The sequence below is a fragment of the Pezoporus flaviventris genome, unplaced genomic scaffold, assembly GCF_033815535.1.
Source record: "Pezoporus flaviventris isolate CSIRO_AGI_PZ_B2104156 unplaced genomic scaffold, CSIRO_AGI_Pfla_v1 ptg000037l, whole genome shotgun sequence".
Classification (NCBI taxonomy): Eukaryota; Metazoa; Chordata; class Aves; order Psittaciformes; family Psittacidae; genus Pezoporus; species Pezoporus flaviventris.
The window spans coordinates 3,483,991-3,502,578 of record NW_026892585.1 but is presented as its reverse complement, the minus strand read 5'-3'; the positions used below and the strand labels follow the sequence as shown (position 1 = coordinate 3,502,578).

Here is an 18,588-nt window from a genome sequence, read left to right as displayed (position 1 = left end):
ATGTAGCCAAAAAGCAGCTCACAGTTTATTTTGGCTACCATTTGCACTGGTTTAAATGATGGCTCAAGAGCCAAGTCGTGAATCTGGGGGTTTTCCCCTTTACCAATCGTTTCACAATGATAATTCTGATTAATTTTCATTTTCACATGGATAAATTATAGCGTATGGCCAAAGAATTATGTGCAAAAGCCATTCCTTTAAGTAGGTGACTTTGTTTTGGAAAATCAGGAGGGAACATGTGGCATTACTTGAAGCTGGGATAAAACTGAGTCAGCTTTCTGACTATAACGTACTCAGTGGCTTTCCTTTCCACTCTGCTGAGTAAAGTCTCTGAGTAACTGTTGATGTGATCAGCTACACGCCTGTCCCTTCTTCAGTTAACTGAGGATGTTTGAGCAATTCTCATAGGGTGTTGCTGCACAAAACAGGGGGATATGGCTTGGGAGAGAAATAGACTGTGGCATTCCTGTGGCACTCCACTGCGTTCTGTTAGTGTAATGTGGTGCAGCTGACTTCAGTTCCTGTTGGAGATTTAGATCTTGCAGAAGTGTTTGCTTTGATTGAAAGAACGGTGCTTTAAAGAAAGATCTTCTTTCTCTCAAGAGAAACCCATGCTTAGCTTGGTTGATCCACGGATAGACTGCACAACTCGTTAAAGTTGTAAAGTAGGTAAGCTTTATTCAGCGCTGAGGCACATGGGGGATAGCTCCTCCAAAGGCATGCGCATCGCAGCGTTGTTTTCCCTTTGCATTTATCCTCTAAAGTTATACATATGCATGAGGTTGTACAACACGCCTATACTTATTCATGTCCTATCCCCACTTCGTATTATAATGAACTAAGAAGTCCTTTGCACTTGCACAGTGCCTCCTGGTGGTCGTGGGCAAGGGTCTCAAGACGAAGTAAATGAGTCTTCCTCGAGCCTGAACTTTTCATCTCTAGTCTTTACACATGTCCCCTGGAGGCTTGGTCATTGTCCAAAGCACAGAGACCAATTTCAGCCAGCCTAGGTGTCCAGAGGATGAGAATCAAGTCACAGTCCCTACTTCCTAACAATAGTCACGTCCTTACATCTTGTCCTAGCGTATACAGCAAGTACGATAAGCATGAAGGAGAAGTAACACTGTTAAGCAAGCGGCTTGATCTACCCCGTTGTACATTGTAAGTACAATAGGCATAAGCAAGCAGTAACACTTACACAAGCAGCTTGACCTCCTCCCTTGTACATTGGTTAACCCTTTGCATCATGGTGGCATAGCTGTAAAAAGCAAACATGCAGAAGCTCCTTATGCTTCATCACTTTTGTTCTTTTTTGCTCCTAAATCAGCTGTTACAATAGAGAGCTTTTAGTTCTCCCTAGAAACCCCACTTCAGCTGTATCCTCGGCTGCTCACTGCTGCAAGGAAACTATTCCTGTTTTGCTTTCTTTTGAAGCAGGAGTAGCAATTTTAGTGATGGCTTTTCTCCAGGTCTCTTAATCGGCATGAAATTTAGGAAGTGAAAACAGGCCAAAAGGACTCAAATGAGTAACAAATACAAAACCTGTTCTAAGTCTTTCATAGCTGGCGTTTAATTACCTTAGATTTATTGCTTCTCTTTTGTGGGGGTGTTTTGGTGGTGCTGCTGCACCACGGACCTTTCTTCTTGTTATCTTTTAAGCTAAGCCCACCTTCTTACTGCAGATTGTTCTTTATGAACGATTCCAGGGGGCAAGTCATCTTCGTGAGCTCCAAGTATTTGCCACCATGTGATGCAAGATGCCTGAGTGTCATCTACAACACAATCCGGATTTTACTTTGTCCATCTTTTAAATGGTGATGTTCTCTCTATAGGTTTGGAAAACTAATAGTTTGGGGGTTGGACTAGAAGAGCTTCCCTTCCAACCCAAACCCTATTCTATGGACGATTCTATGATTCTATAATGAGTTTATTTTTACAGTTTTCTGGAAGTGGCAGATTTGAACCCATGGAAGGAACCTGCAAGGCTGAAAAGCCATTCAGGAGGTTGAGATTACTGTGTAAAGCCATAGCATTACATATTCTTTCTGCTGCTGTGGGTGTCATCACACATTCACATTGGCCATGAAGGGACATTTCAAGTTTGACTGGAAATGGACTAAATTTGAAGCAATGCGGTTCTTGAGCTAAACATCACTTTTTGACCATATTTGTGCCATTTTAATATTTTTTTCCAGTCAGAATTGTAAAACATACTCTGAACAAGTGTAAGAATACGAGAGCAGCAGTGCTTGGGTCAGACTAAAAGCTCAGTTAGTCTAGGGTACAACAGCAGCAGCAATAGTAACTGTAAGCATGAGCCTAGGACAGATTAGAATAGAATCATAGAATGGTTTGGGTTGGAAACGACCTTAAGATCATCCAGTTCCAAACCCCTGCCGTGGACAGGGACACCTCACACTAGACCAGGTTGCTCCAAGCCCCTGTGTCCAGCCTGGCCTTGAACACTGCCAGGGATGGGGCAGCCACAGCTTCTCTGGGTACCCTGTGCCAGCGCCTCAGCACCCTCACAGGAAAGAGCTTCTGCCTTAGATCTAACCTGAACTTGCCCTGTTTCAGTTTGAACCCATCACCCCTTGTCCTATGACTACAGTCCCTGATGAAGAGTCCCTCTCCAGCATCCTTGTAGCCCCCTTCAGACACTGGAAGCTGCTCTGAGGTCTCCACGCAGCTTCTCTTCTCCAGGCTGAACAGCCCCAATGTTCTCAGCCTGCCTCCATACAGGAGGTGCTCCAGCCCCTGAGCATCCTCATGGCCTCCTCTGGACTTGCTCCAGCAGCTCCATGCCCTTCTGCTGTTGAGGACACCAGAGCTGCACACAGTGTTGCAAGTGGAGAAGAAAGCAAGTATTTCTCAATCCTCCTGTGTGTAGGCTCTGAACCTCCATGTCTTTCAGCTTAATGACTATCTGAGCTAGAAGTGGTTTTCTGTATTTAGTTAACCTCAGTGGATTTCTCTTCCAGGTCTATAGCCATCTCAGCTTTATCCCAGATTAATTTCTAGCATCCATTAACACCCTTGGGCAAGAGGCTCCATAGGTCTGGTACCCACTGCATCCCACTTCTTTCTTTTGTTTTGAACTTTGATTTCTCTAATTCCATGTGATATCCTCTGGTAGTTAGGTTGGAAGAGATTCCCTCATCTCTTTCAGCATGCATCATCCCAGTCTCCTTCAGATGGCAGAGCTCTGGCTTATTTAGTCATTCCTTGAATGGAAGACACTTCAGAGCCTGGTGAAACCTTTGTTGCTCTTCTCTGATCCTTTTTCCATCTTTCCTTGTCAAGATGGGGGACAAGAACTGCACACAGAATGGAAGACATTTGCAAAACACAGGATTTGTATATGTCTCTGTATTGATGTTCCCTCAGCCTTTCCAAATAACTCTTTTAGGAAGAACCTTGGTCCAAGTACTCTCTATAAAGAGTCATTGCCATGACTCTAAGCGGTGGCTTCAGAGTAGTACAGCAGCATGGCTCACAATATGAGTTCATGTAGCAGCAACACTTGTTAGTTCTGTTGAACCCTCCGATTTGCAGTCAGTTGATCACAAACTGGCGAGTAAAACGAGCTTTTCACACTGTGAGCGCAATTGTTCTTGTTTTGTCTTCACAGATCTACCTTCTGTGTTCCAAAGCACTGATGGGAACTGGGTAGCTTTGCAGAACGTCACTTTGCCTCGTCCTCGCATGCTCGCCAAACCAAAAAGTCAAGTGTTTGAAGCTTTGGAGAATGAATCCAGCGTTGTGTCTGCCTATGACGAGATGGGCTCAGACAGTGAGGATGACTACGACTGGAATGTGGCCTTGAACAAGCTGCGTCGGAGACCTCGGCAGTTACCAGGCGATTTCTATGATACCAGTTCCCAGTACGGCACTGGCTGGGTTTACGGCAGCGATCAGTACCAGGCAGTGACCTCCCCTTCCTCTGGCTTATACACCAATACTGAGACACTGTTCTCCGATTCGGAAACATCTTCACTCAACTCTTCCCAGGAAGCCAAAGGAACTGGCAAACTTCTCTGGTTACAAAGCAGAACTCAAAGTGAAGTGCCCAGAATGGAAAGAAAGCATTTCCACGGGGAACTGGATGTGAATTTCAACCCGCAGGCAACGAGCCTGGAGTACTCGGACAGCAGCGAGACTGAAGAGGTCCATTATGACTTAGAAAAGAGATCGAGAAGGTGGAGAAAGACCAAAGCAATCTCCGAAGAGTTCTGTGAAGAAAAAGACTGCACAAAAGGCGACAAGATGAATTCAAGTCAGGTAATTGTGTCTGAGCTTAACAAATGCACGCTCCTCAGAAAGATCTGGGCACAACTAATTAAGTGATGCTGGCAATAACGTGTGAATTGGGAGTGGGAGGTGGTGTTCTTCCAAGCTTTATTTTCCTCATGCCTCCTAACGGAGAAGCAGCAAAGGTAAAATGTTCCACGTACCGTGGGCAGGCTTTGCCTCTGTCTCAAATCTGCCACTTCCATCTGATCAGTGACATTGTTAATGCTGTAAAATACAGTGTTCTAGGACTTGCCAACAGCCACCACTGTTGATTAATCACTGTTTGGTTGCATTGGGCTTATTTTTAACTCCTTTGCTCTTAGACTGAGAAACCACTGCTGTGCCTGGGAATTTGCTGTTTGTGAATGTCCTGGTAAGGGATAAAGGGAATGAGCAGCAAGAACTCAGCAGGTTTTTGCAGGGACCTAATAAATATATGGAGGGAACTCAAGAAGAGTTACTGCGGGAAAGAGAGGTCCCAGTAATTAGCTTAGACTAGATACCTAGCTGTAAAGAGCCCCCAGTTTAATGAGATGCATCTCCACTAAGCTGTGTGCTCCTAAAGTACAAGCGTCCAGTTTAGCTGTGCTTTCTAGCCTGTAAATCCCATCAGTTCAGATTGGTTCTCTCTGGGGTACAAAGCGATGAACTGATTCAGCAGCAACTTCCAGGTTTGTTTGCAGTAGTTTAGCAATATGTGAGTATTCCTCATTAGATGATTGTTGGGCAGGGCTTGGGATGAGCTCCTGAATGACATGCAAGGTATGTTGGAAAAGAAAGCTCTTCTTATCATAGACTCATAGAATAGTTAGGGTTGGAAAGGACCTTAAGATCACCCAGTTCCACCCCCCCTGCCATGGGCAGGGACACCTCACACTAAACCATCTCACCCAAGGCCTTGTCCAACCTGGTCTTGAACACTGCCAAGGATGGAGCATTCACAGCCTCCCCGGGCAACCCATTCCAGTGCCTCACCACCCTCACAGGGAAGAATTTCCTCCTTATATCCAACCTAAACTTCCCCTGTTTCAGTTTGAACCCATCACCCCTTGTCCTATCACTACAGTCCCTGATGAAGAGTCCCTCCCCAGCATCCTTGTAGCCCCCTTCAGACACTGGAAGCTGCTCTGAGGTCTCCACGCAGCTTCTCTTCTCCAGGCTGAACAGCCCCAACTTTCTCAGCCTGTCTTCATACAGGAGGTGCTCCAGCCCCTGAGCATCCTCGTGGCCTCCTCTGGACTTGTTCCAACAGTTCCATGTCCTTTTTTATGTTGAGGACACCAGAACTGCACACAATGCTCCAGGTGAAGTCTCACAAGTGCAGAGTAGAGGGGCAGGATCACCTCCTTCGACCTCTGGTCACGCTCCTTTTATGCAGCCCAGGATACGGTTGCTTTCTGGGCTCAAGCGCACACTGAAGCCGGCTCATGTTCATTTTCTCATCACCCAACACCCCCAAGTCCTTCTCCTCAGGCTGCTCTGAATCTCTTCTCTGCCCAACCTGTAGCTGTGCCTGGGATTGCTCCGACCCAGCTGTAGGACCTTGCACTTGTCATGGTTAAACTCCATGAGGTTGGCATCAGCCCACCTCACAAGCGTGTCAAGGTCCCTCTGGATGGCATTCCTTCCCTCCAGGGTATCAACCAAACCACACAGCTTGGTGTCATGGGCAAACTTGCTGAGGGCGCACTCAATCCCACTGTCCGTGTCAGCGACAAAGATGTTGAACAAGACCGGTCCCAACACCCATCCCTGAGGGACACCACTCGTTACTGGTCTCCTTCTTGATTGAAGGATGCTTGGAGAGGGACTCTTCATCAGGGACTGTAGTGATAGGACAAGGGGTGATGGGTTCAAACTGAAACAGGGGAAGTTCAGGTTGGATCTAAGGCAGAAGTTCTTCCCTGTGAGGGTGCTGAGGCGCTGGCACAGCAGTGCTATGCTGGTGCCGTCACCAGGAGCAACCCACAAGGGGACCTGCCCGGCTCCGGCAACACCCACGGATCCCACCGGGCATTGCGGAAGGCGGCAGGGCCCTGGCAGGTTCCAGTGATCCCTGTGCCGGGCATTCCATAGGGCACCATGCAGCTGTTGGGCTCCAGCCATGGGAGCCCTGCAGGCACTGGGAAGCAAGGCAGCAGTGTCCTTCATGGACTAAGGCAAAGCCCCCGGGTGCCCACCGGGAATCCTGGCAGGCAAGAGGGGAGCGCTGGGGCTCTGGTAAGGCCCTAGGAAGAGCGTTGGCCACTGTGTAAGGAGGAGGAGGCCCTGTTTGAGGGCTCTGGTGGTCCCCCACATTACTCTTACCCCCCACTCCGAGTTTGGAGGTCACCCTCATGAACCCCAAAGTCCCCCTGTTTACTGCCATGGGCTAACGGGGGGCACTGAAGAGAGACTCAGGGACAGATGTACCCTTCTTTTGGGGACATGGAGGGGTCTCCCAAATCCCTGCATCCCTTTGGGGAGTTTTGGAGAGATTCCTGAACCCCAGAATCCCCCCCTGAACCCCCAGATCCCCTCTGAACCCCAGAGTTCTCTTCATCCAACACATCTCCACTCTTGGGGAACATGGGGCACCAAGGAGGGGCTAATGGTGCCCTGGGATTGATGGATGCCACCATTTTGTGGGACATGATGGGGGGGCTATATTGGTCTGTACTGGTGCAAACTGGTCCATACCACTCCATACTGGGATGTGTAAATTTGCAGATGACACCAAATCGGGTGGGAGCGTTGATGTACTTGGAGGGTGGGAAGCTCTGCAGGGGGATCTGGACAGGCTGGATCCATGGGCTGTGGCCAATGGGGTGAGGTTCAACAAAGCAAAGTGCTGGGTCCTGCAGTGCTCCAGGCTTGGGCTGGAAACTGCTCATGGGAAAGGACCTGTGGATGCTGAATGATGGAGCTGAACACGAGCAGGTTGTGCCCAGGCAGCCAAGAAGCCACCAGCATCCTGGCCTGGATCAGCACCAGTGCGGCAGCAGGGCCAGGGCAGGGATTGTGCCCCTGTGCTGGGCACTGGTGAGGCTGCACCTCGAATCCTGTGTTCAGTTCTGGGCCCCTCACTGCAAGAGAGACATTGAGGGGCTGGAGGGGGGCCAGAGAAGGGCAACGGAGCTGGTGCAGGGCCTGGAGCACAAGTGTGATGGGGAACGGCTGAGGGACCTGGGGGGTTCAGTGTGGAGAAGAGAAGGCTCAGGGGGGACCTGATCGCTGCCTACAACTGCCTGAGAGGAGGTTGTAGTGAGGTGGGGTCGGTCTCTGCTCCCAAGGAACAAGGGACAGGACAAGAGGAACCGGCCTCAAGCTGCACCAGGGCAGGTTTAGATGGAGCTGAGGAACAATTCCTTCCCCAGAGGGTGCTCAGGCATTGGACCAGGCTGCCCAGGGCAGGGCTGCAGTCACCGTCCCTGCAAGTGTTCACACAGCGTGGAGATGAGGCCTCAGTGCCATGGGTTAGTGGTGGCCTTGGAGTGCTGGGGAATGGTTGGACTGGGTGAGCTTAAAGGGCTTTTCCAGCCTGGTTCATTCTATGGTGCTATGATCTATGCATATTTACAGCATATCACATTATAAAACTAAAGTAGAAACACGGTGATTTGAAATCTTGATCTTACTCAGATGAGCTTCGAAGCTCATTTGGCAGAAAAAGCTTTTCATTCTGCAGAAGCTGATTGGGAAAAGAACAGATTTCAGCATAAGCAGTGGTTCCCCTTCTATTGTAGTTAGTACTTCCCAATCCTGATTTCCTAAAAGGCATTCTGCATCCTGAAGGTGAGCTATAAAGCAGTAATTTTTGCTATAAAGAGTAATGCTCCATCCCTGGCAGTGTTCAAGGCTGGGTTGGACAGAGCCTTGGGTGACATGGTCTAGTGTGAGGTGTCCCTACCCATGGCAGGGGATTGGAAGTGGATGATGTTAAGGTCCTTTCCAGCCCAAACCATTCTTTGGTTCTATGCTTCTAATTTAGTTGTGCAATTGATTCACAGATAACTACAGACAAAAATTGTCCAGGAAGCTGTGAGAGTGCTAGATACTAGAGTGCAATTTAGTGCAGGAGAGTCTGGCATTGCCAACACGATGCGTTAAGAGCAGCTTGGTGCAGAGGGTTTGCGAGGGAGCTGGCACAGTTAAAGTGTCCTGCGAAGACTGGAGGTAATCGGTCCATCCATAAACACTGCTGCTGTGGCCCTTTCGCAAAGCAAATCCCCTCTTTATGTATTTCCAAGTGAATGGAAGAGAGCACAGCATTTCGTCTCTCCAGCAGTGTCTGGTCCTGTCACTGTAGGAGAGCGTAAGGCAAATAGGAATCGTTTCCTAACTGAGAATTGTTCCAAATCATCCCCTTAGACCATTTCAAGGAGTTCAGCACTTTTAAAACCACCTAATTGCAGCTTATTTTATGGACTAGACTGAAAGCACTCTACATAATGAGTCAAAACTTTCTCTTAGCAGTCAGCAGGGAGAGAAAAATGTCTCCTGAAGGCAGTTAATGCTGTAGGTGCTCTGCGAGATGCTTGTCTCTCTCCACGGACTGTAGCAGATACCAAGTCCTAATCAGATAGCACAGGAATGAACTGATGTGTGGAACAAACATGAGATGCTTACAGATTTCCTGCGAGGGCTGACAGAAACATCCCCCTTTGCACATTAAATGTTGGGCAGGCACCCCGCGAAACAGACTTGCACAGAGATTGCAGTCTTCTTCTGTTCAGCCTCTGAAGTCAGGAACGTGGGGTCAAGTCTGAACACCCACTGTACTTAACTGAGCCTCTGAGTACTTCCCACCTACATCCAACAGTAAGTAAAGGAAGTGCTCTAAAAGACAGAACTTGTTCCAAGGAGGTTGGTGTTTGGAAAACAGTCGTTGCTGTAGAGATGCACCTATGCTTATAATCACTGGGGAAGCTGAAAATCTTAAGCAGCATCATCTATGATTCTATGATATAATGAGAGAGACTTTTCAAAGCATGTTTCCAGTAGTCTTCAAGCCAAACACAGACAATGCTCAAGCCAAGCCGTCAGGGAACTGAAAGCTGGACACAACTGCCAGGTCACGAGTTACTTCTTTCCCAAACTACGCTTTCTTTATCTGTGCCCTGCAGTGCTGGGAATGGGAAGTGCCATTTAGGCATGCTTGCTTGGTTGCACACAGATGCGTAATGATTTTGATAGTTCCTTTTTACATAATATAAAAGTAAGCAGGAATGATAAATATACTCCAAGAAACGTGGGTTTGCTGGCATCCCTCTGTAAAGACATGGTATTTTTTTATCAGCAGACACTTAGTGTGCTTCATTCTGGCTTCCCTGCAGAGTGATCATACCTATACTTTCCTAGGAAGCTGTTTGCCTTTCTGTGCCCACACAGTAATTACACTGTTCTTCTAATTCCTTTGCAGGATTTTGATGATTTATCAGAAGCAGATAGAAGCAGTGAAGATCAGCGTCATCATAGCAAGCCTGACCTTACGGAGGAGGAACTTAAGTCCAGGTTATTTCAGCTTGCTGCTAAAATGAGTGACAAGGAAACATCTTCTGGTGAAGAGCAGGAGTCAGAACCTAGAACAGACCCTGAAAACCAGAAGGAGAATTCATCCTCAGAGGAAAACGGTGGCAGAAGCATTCAGGAAGAGCTACAGAAGGTAAGTGGTCACTGGAGGGCAGTGGGGACAGTATTGTGAAAGCTGGAATCCAGAATGAGAAACTTGTGGTCAGAAAATCAAGCTTAAAAGTAACCCAAGGTTCTTTAGGCTGTATCTGAGCCTGCAACTCTTGTGCATGTGAACCTTCAGTTAAGGTGTGTGTTTCTCTCTGTCAGCCTACAGCATCAATTCAAAGCACTGAACTTAGCTTGTGTAATAAACCTATTAAGTGACTGATATTAACAGAACTATGTGAGTTTATACCGACTGAGAATCAGCTTATATAGTTTTGTTTAACACCACATCCAGTTCTTCTTTTATCTTCCTTGCTAACTAGCTGGTTTAAGTGTTTTTTACAGTCCTTTTATTTGCTTCTGTCTTTAGAGTATCATGTAGTTCATTCTGATGTCACAGATTCTTCTTTGCCTCTCCATTTGAATAGTTCATGCTTCTTTAATGCTTTCCAACCCTATTACTCTGTCAGCTAATAGACCTCTGTGAGTAGTAACATACTCTAATGAAACTCAGCATCAGTTCTGATAATGTATGAGATCCTCTGTGCTATTTCACCCTTACAGTGAGATACTTGATTTCAGTGTGACTCCACAGGACTTGCCATTTGCTCTCTTCCCTTCCTACCTCTGAATTTAAATTCAGATGATGTGTGCTTGAATCTGGTGCTGTAGAAGCCCAGCACTGCCCCTTGCACTCAGGTCATCCCTTAGACCCACTTAGGCTCATTCTTGTCTGCTGTGTGTCTTGATTCACCTCCTGGGGTCTTGTCTGCATAGCAGCTCATCTTTGGCAGGGAGTGTAGACAGCTTTCTAAAGGAAATCTGCTCTTCATCATTTGGAAGGTGTTTTGTTCAAACTGTATTAAAGGCTAATACACCAGGAGGTGGAAGCAGGATCAAGTGACCCAGGTGGACAGTAGAGGTGCTGTCCAAGTGTCAGGAAAGCCAGTGGTCACCTGGAGTTGAATCTGGGGAGAGACATGAAGGGAAATAAGAAAGGCTTCTACAGGTATATCAGCCCCAAAAGGCAGATAAGGGAAAGAGGGGCTCACCACTGCAATGACCTGATGACACAAAACATGGAAAAGGCTGTTACACGACATTGTTTTCACCTCAGCTTACAGGCAGGATTTGCCCTCAAGAATCCTAAGCCCCTGAGACCTATAGGAAAGTTTGGAGCAGTGAAGAAGCCCTCCCTCTTTTCTGTGTCTGCTATGGTGGACGCTTGTGGCCCCTGCACGTGTTGGGCCTGGAGCAAGCAGTCCAGCTCCCTCTCAGCTCCATACTGAAGTGAGTCCAGTTAAGGCTACAGAGATGATTAAAAGATTGGGGTATCTGAGTAGAAGCTCCCAGAAATGGAATTGTCTAGCCTAGAGAAGAGAAGGCTCAGGGAGAATCTCTTCAATGTGTATAAATACCTGATGGGGGGATGAGGGAGGGGGTTTGAGGTCGGAGATAAGGAAGTGAGAATCAGACTCTTCTCACCCTTGGCCAGTGCCAAGACAAGAAACAGTGGGCAGAAACTGAAATACATCAAATTCCATCTAAACATCAAAAGCTCTTCTACTGTGAGGGTGGACAAAAGCTGGAATAGGTTTCCCAGAGAGATTGGAGAGTCTGCATCCTTGGAGGTAAGCAGAATTTCACTGGACACAGCCCTGGGCAACCTGATTTTGTTGACCCTGCTTTGAACAGAAGGGTTGGACTAAGCAATTTCCAGAGGTTTCTTTCCAAACTTAGGTATTCTGTGACTTTCTGATTCTGAGTTATTTAGCCGTGGACTACACAGCAGTGTAAGTACATTTGTCATCATGTATGCAAATACCTCCAGGACGTCCACACAACCTTCCTATGGAAAGGAAAGAAAAGCTTTATAGCCAGTGCTTGTCAGCAGCATTCAGTTCAGCTTGTCTTTGGTTTACAAACCAGCAATATCAAATTATTCAACAGGATACATAGGCTAGGTAGGGTATAACATGATGCTATTAATGTCCAGAATTAAAGGCTGGAAATAGGGTATTTACCTATATGGTGAACTGAGCACAGAAAATGGAAAATGTATGGTTTGGGGTGTACTTATTCATCTGCATGCATCTACAAAGTAAAATCAGTTGGTTTTCCTCCTCTAATTTTATTATTGCTTTTAGATTTGTATGTCAGTTATTTCAAATAAAGCAAAGACTAATATTTTCTTTCCCTCAGTAAACTTCCCTGAAGTTTAAAAGGAATAAGAGGCATACCATGTTCAGCATGTTTGGCGTTCTTAATGCTTGATTGGTTTCCTGGTCGCAGTATATATTCCTTCTGTCTATAATAAAGAAACCAAACTATCCCAATACTATTCATGGTCATGACTTCAATGGAATTGATAGTAGAACTTGCTCCAGCTCTAGAGAAATAAGGAGGCTGCTTTCATTCTTCTTCTTGACAGCTGTCCTTAAAAGTGCTATAAAATCTTTTGCTGCGTGCCTTCTCTTTGGAAAGGTGGCTGACCAGCATCTTGCAATGAAATACTGAAGATGGCAGTGTGTAATACCGGTTGTGGCTATGGTAACCTAAAACATGAAGCCATAGCTGAGCTCATCAAACATGCAGTCACTTAAGATGAGTCAATGGCAGGTCTCAATGGAGACAAGCATAGAAAACGTATTTTCAGGGAACCAGTCATTTTAGATGCCTTAAAAGCCACATGTCCCAGTATGCTCTCTCCTTAAGAAATGTGATTTCTGCATATGTGGGGAATTAGAGATCTTTCAGACTGGCATTTAACATTCTTGGCCAGAGATGCAGGCTTCTGACCTGGCTTTCAAATTAGGTATACAGAAGCACTAATTCTGGGGCATTAAAACAAGAGCTTGAATGCCTCCAATCTGCTTTGAGCTCCTAAACACAAATTAAATACTGTATTTTAGCCATCTTGCTTAGATTTTAGCCTTGCTGCTTGTCTTTATTAGCCTTCAGTCTTCTATTCTCACTAGGTTCTTCTGGAACAGATTAGGAACCTAATTTCTAGCTATAGTATACCTGACCATAGAATATGATTTCAAAATCCATGGATTGCTTATTGAGTCACTGGAAATGAAATACCTGGTGTTCCTGAAAACCTGTCTTTCATATGCCTGCCCCTTCACAAATCTGGACTTCTGTTTTTAGTGGAAGCTGGCAATCTCACAGGCTGAACTGATCCTCTGAAACAGGTATTTAGTGTATTAAGATCTGAAGCAATGGCAAGAATTAGCATGTCTTGAGTGGGGAGTTAGCTGAAGTTGGGCATTTGCAGGCTCTCAGTTCTCACTTCAAACTGAGCTTTTGAGTTGTATGTCTACCTTTAAGATACGAGCTTGGAAATGCTCACCTATGAATTCATTGTTTTAATTCATATGGGATCCTCAAGGACTGAGGTGGGTGTTCATTAACATCAGTTAATTTAATTCCTTAGACTTAAATCCACTTAGACCTTCCGCACAACATTTCATTTCAATAGTTCTAACTTTGTGATTGCCTAAAATGTCCTTGTGGAGAGTCACAGCTCTAAAGCAAGCATACCTAAAGCAGACATGTTTTTATAGGTGACGTGTTGTACTTCCTAAGCTACAGAAGTAGTTCATGCTCTTCAGGGTTACGCAGCCCTGTGAAAAGCCTGCTTGTCTCTTGATCAGTGAAAGGCCATGGAGTCCTCTATGCCCTATGCTCAGCCTTCAGCCCCTCTAGACTTCAGGGGTGAACTGCCCCAAAATCACATTGTCCGCCTGTTGTGTTAGTGAAACAGCTTGTGTTGTGGGTTGTTTTTTGCTTCACCCCTCCAAATCCTAACAAATACCTAAAGGAAAAAGCAAAATGTACATTCCCTTGGAAGTACCTTAATGGCGCTGATCCTGAGAGTGGCAAGCATGATAAATGGGATAAATGTATTTAGTTCCCCTTCTCCTCTATTCTCTTTCTCCTTTAATGCTTTCATGAGGATAGGCTGGGTCTATATCTCATGGCATACCCCAGGATTACATTCTAGAAGGCAATTTCAGCAGTACCTAATGCAGACTGCCTTTTGAACGTGACCACTAAAACCAGCATATCCCTTGCTATTTTTCACATTGTCCTACACTGCACAGACCCTGAAATAGTTGTTAAAAACTTGCCTGTGTTTCTCTTTTTGTCTCCTTCTACTCTGTACTCCTCCTTGCTTAAGGTATGCCAAAGTTAACCTTGAAGTAATAACGCTGAGTTTCTCTCCTCTTTGTATTGATGCAGTGTGCTGCATTTACTGCTACTCAGACACTCTCACAACCAAGGCTTAGTAACTTTGGTTAAATCCTGCTGGTTTCTGTTAATGTTATTATATGACTAGGCACACAATAGCTCTTTTCTGAATGACAGCCTCTTAAGTTTGCTAAGTAGCACAGTTGGATCCTGTTCCCCAAGTGAAACCTCCCAAGTTCCTTGACGAATGAGTAACAGCAAAACTGTTCTTTCCATTAAATATTTATGCCTTCATTCTCTGGAAACATTCATCTAAGGTGATTCAAAGTTCCTAAAGGAGTCAGAACCCCGTGGCTCACCCAGTCAAGAAACAGTATAGGAACTATACTGCATTGCTACTGCTATGTTAAGAAAGATGAACAGTGTAATACAAAGACATCTTCCCGGCTTAACAACTCAGAACGTGTTTGTGTGGCTGTTGTCCCGTATTTTTGTATGCAGGATGCTCAGAAGAGTTCTTGTCTTTTGGCTTTTATTGTGATGTTAATTATCTGGACACTCTTCCAAAGCCCAAGATGGAAAACTGAATGTGGCACCATGGTAAAAAAGGATCTTTAAAATGTATGAAGTACACATAATCCGTGCAAAGGATTGGGGTGACAGCAGAAAAAAGAAGATTTGGGTTAAGGAAGTTGAAACGATGGCTTTTTCTTCTTAAAAAAAGGGGTGTGAGACTTTAATCTTCACATTGGCCTAATGGACCCAAAGTTTTAAGTTCTCAATTCCACAAAGCGGTCAAGTATATATTCAGTTTCAAACAGGGTTAAGTCGTTTGCTGGACAAAAACCCCATTCAAGGGATTTCTCCCCTGTATTTCCTATTATTTATCAGCCTTTAGTATATAGAAAATTTAGTTGATCTGAAGTTCATCTTGACAAAATACGAGTCTTTGGTTTTGAGCAAAATAGTTACTTCAAGACCATAAACATCCATTTTTTGTAAGTTTCCACGTATGGGCAGTGTTTTTTGTGTTCCTCCCATCCTGACACTTTCTGCCTCAATACAGTTGTGTTAGTATGTCTATGAGCAGTCAGTTCACCTGAGATGCCCTGGGGGATTCCACAGGGCCATAAGTTGCTATTCCAGGGGAAAAGTGCATCTCCCAGGTCCATGCCATATCTGACAGTGCTGTTTGAACACCCTCAGATTTCAAGATGTTTCAAATTGCATCTTCTCTGCCTGTGTGTAAGCGACTGAATCAAAGCCTGGAACCCTTCTTCAGTTGTCTGATCACCAAAGATTTACTCACTTAGGAAGAGAATGTAAATGCCACTTTCCATATACAGGACATCAGTGAAGATCAGTGTTAACCTGCTGTAACAAGGTGGGGGAAATAGACTGTGACGAGAAAGCTACGGTGTTCTTGCCTTCTAAGCAGCCCAGAGACCTGGCAGTAACAGAAGAGCTTTTTCAGATCTAGCTGGAAGAGATTCAAGTAAATGCTGCTCCTCAGCTGGATGATTCTTCTGTCACAGCACAGCCAACAGGGTGGCTATGGTTTGTGTCATTACTTCAAAGCAAAGCCAGGCAGTTTAGTTTAAATAGTCAAGGTAAATTAGGGGGTTTAAGGTAAGTCTCGTGACTTGACACTGGAGAGTGGTAGTATGAACCTGGAGAAGAGAAGGCTCAAGGGAAACCTTATTGCAGCCTTTCGGTTCTTAAAAGGGGCCTATCAGAAAGATGGGGAGAGACTTTTTAGCAGAGTCTCTTGTGACAGGATGAGGGGTGATGGTTTTAAGCTAAAAAAGGGGGCATTCAGGCTGCATGTGAGGAAGAAATTCTGTACAGGCTGCCCAAAGAGGCGGTGGATGAACCATCCCTGGAGACATCCCAGGCCAGGCTGGAGGTGGTTCTGGGCAACCTGATCTGGTTGAAGATGTCCCTGCTCATTGCAGGGGTTGGACTGGATGAGCTTTGAAGGTCCCTTCCAACCCAAACCATTCTGTGGTTCTATGAAGGGGTGTACTGGTTTGTTTTGGAACAGTGAAGTCCAGGAGAGGGAAAGCAGCAAACAGTAGGACGTGATTCAACACGAGGCATCTTACTGTGAGCATCTGTCTGTGGCATCAGTGAAGTACAAACCCTTTTGTAACTAGAAACACGTACAGGGTCCAAACTCCAATCAAAACCTGAAGATAGATGGCTTTTCTTCTTAATGCTGCTGCACAAGTCTTTTTCTATTGCTAGTGCCACTTTTGTGATGGTGGAAATCAGTATTTCCCATCTGCTTCCTGTTATTAAAGATGGTGTTCAAGGCCAGGTTGGACAGAGCCTTGGGTGATGTGGTTTAGTGGGAGGTGTCCCTGCCCATCTCAGGGGGGTTGGAACTGGATGATCTTAAGGTCCTTTCCAGCCCTAACTATTCTATGATTCTATGGCATGTCATTTGCAATATCTGTCTTAAGGAGATAATGTTATTCTCAAATCCCACAGACAAAAATAAATCAGGCATTGCTTTGTTTTAAACATTTTAGGAGCAAATGTAAAACCTAAGGTTGATGGTGTATTTGCTAGTTTCTTTATCCTTGTTATTCATCCCAAAGTTCTCTGTAAGTCTGAACCTATGTAAATGTTAACCTCTGTAGCTGTTAATATAACTTTTCTGCCTTTCTATTTAACTGCTTTCCCACTATCTAGGAAATACAAAAGGCTTTTGATCTACATTTAAAGCTGCAGTTTTTATCCACTGTATTGCAGCAGGTGAGAATGCTTTGTTTTGTCTGTGTCTTCTTGCATCTCTTACTAAGTAAGCGATGCTATAAAGTGATATTGAGGGTTTCCACATTTCCCAAGCAAAAGTCTCAAACTCAAAACGTTTTCCTGGAAATATCAGGCCTGAAAATTCATACATTTTGGCCACAATCAATAGTCATTTCAGAAAATCATTTTGTAATCACAGTTAGCCCTGTGTTACAGTGGGAGGGATGAGTATGAAGTAGGTATGTGAAGCTGACTGGCTCTCTTATTTGGCTTTGAGATGGGAATTTGGTTTTATTAAGAAGAACAGAAGCAAAGATGAGGTGCATGATCTCCCTATTCTTATGTACTCCCCTATTTTAAGAAATTTGGGATAAAACAATTAAACTTTTATTTCAGCAATTTCTGACCATCCAAGCTCCCAATTTATAAGCAAAACCCTTAATTCATTGTAGTGATTGCACGTAGTGAGTAGGCACTTTCTCACTTTGCTGCTAGAGTCTATTGCTTAGCATTTGTCTAGGTGGGAAGAGGTTCCATATTCGGTGCTACTTGAGTTTCAGCTTATGAGAATCAGCTATTAAAACAGGTTTTCATTTATTCCCTGAGCAAATATATGCTTCTCTTATATTTTTACATACATGCTGTTTTAATATGTCATGTGTCGTGGTAAGAAAAAGAATTCTGTAGCATTTTCTCAGTCATAAAATCACTTTTTTCTTGCAAAAGTTATGCTTAATTCAGCTCCTCCTCTCAACATCTCTTTTGTCCTCACCCTCAGAGTCTGATTTTGCACCAAGAGTTTTAATCACCTTTCAATCATCTTGGTTTTCTCTATCATCATCAAGGATGATTGTAAAGAACAAGTATTTTCCATCTGTGCAGTGTCATCAATCTGTGCCCATTGCAGATACAAAACCCTGCATGCACTTTAAGATTTAAATGTTTCCAGCTTGGACCCTAGCATTTCACCTCTTGGAAGTAACTTCCTTTCTCATGATTGTAGGCAACTTGTCTCTAGAAATGAGGCATTGCAAATTGTTAGGAATAGCATCTGGAACTACATTAGGACAGTGGATTGGATTTGTTTGTAAAAGTCTTATATTCAAAATTACCTAGCACAGGCAAAAAGAGAGGCTGTATTTCTTTGTGTTACACTTTGCAGAATGTCTGTAGAATAATTGCTCACTCTGTAAGATAAATTAGCTTTATATTTGTAAATGAGTGCCCATAAATGTAGATATTAAGGTCAAGGCAGGAAGTCTTAAACCTGCACAGAAGAGTAATTCTTTAACACCATAGTTTATCATAAAATCCCAGACTGGTTTGGGCTGGAAGGGACCCTAAAGCCCATCCAGCTCCAGCTCCATGCCATGGGCAGGGACACCTTCCACTAGAGCAGGTTGCTCCAAGTCTTGTCCAACCTGGCCTTGAACACTGCCAGGGATGGGGCAGCCACAGCTTCTCTGGGCAACCTGTTCCCACATCTCTGGTCTGCTCCCACATCTCTGGCCTATCCAGGTCCCTCTGGATCCCATCCCTTCCCTCCAGTGCCTCAACCGAACCACACAGCTCAGTGTCATTGGCAAACTTGCTGAGGGCACATCAGTCCCACTGTCCATGTTGCTGGCAAAGATGTTGAACAAGATCAGTCTCAACACAGACCCATGAAGGACACCACTC

The 18,588-nt window shown here is 45.0% G+C and overlaps 1 protein-coding gene across 6 annotated transcripts in view; it reads left to right on the top strand.

Moving 5' to 3' along the window:
* The window catches only part of MYRIP (myosin VIIA and Rab interacting protein), a 210,011-nt gene that overhangs the window by 175,681 nt on the left and 15,742 nt on the right, over window positions 1–18,588 (top strand). For 4 of the 6 annotated variants that reach the window (XM_061464517.1, XM_061464518.1, XM_061464521.1 and 1 more), the window contains exons 10-12: window positions 3,632–4,281; window positions 9,695–9,937; window positions 16,846–16,908. In XM_061464517.1, coding sequence (XP_061320501.1) covers window positions 3,632–4,281; window positions 9,695–9,937; window positions 16,846–16,908 — 956 coding nt within the window. The remainder of the gene's footprint in view (window positions 1–3,631; window positions 4,282–9,694; window positions 9,938–16,845; window positions 16,909–18,588) is intronic. The other 2 variants (XM_061464520.1, XM_061464519.1) reach the window with 1 other exon arrangement.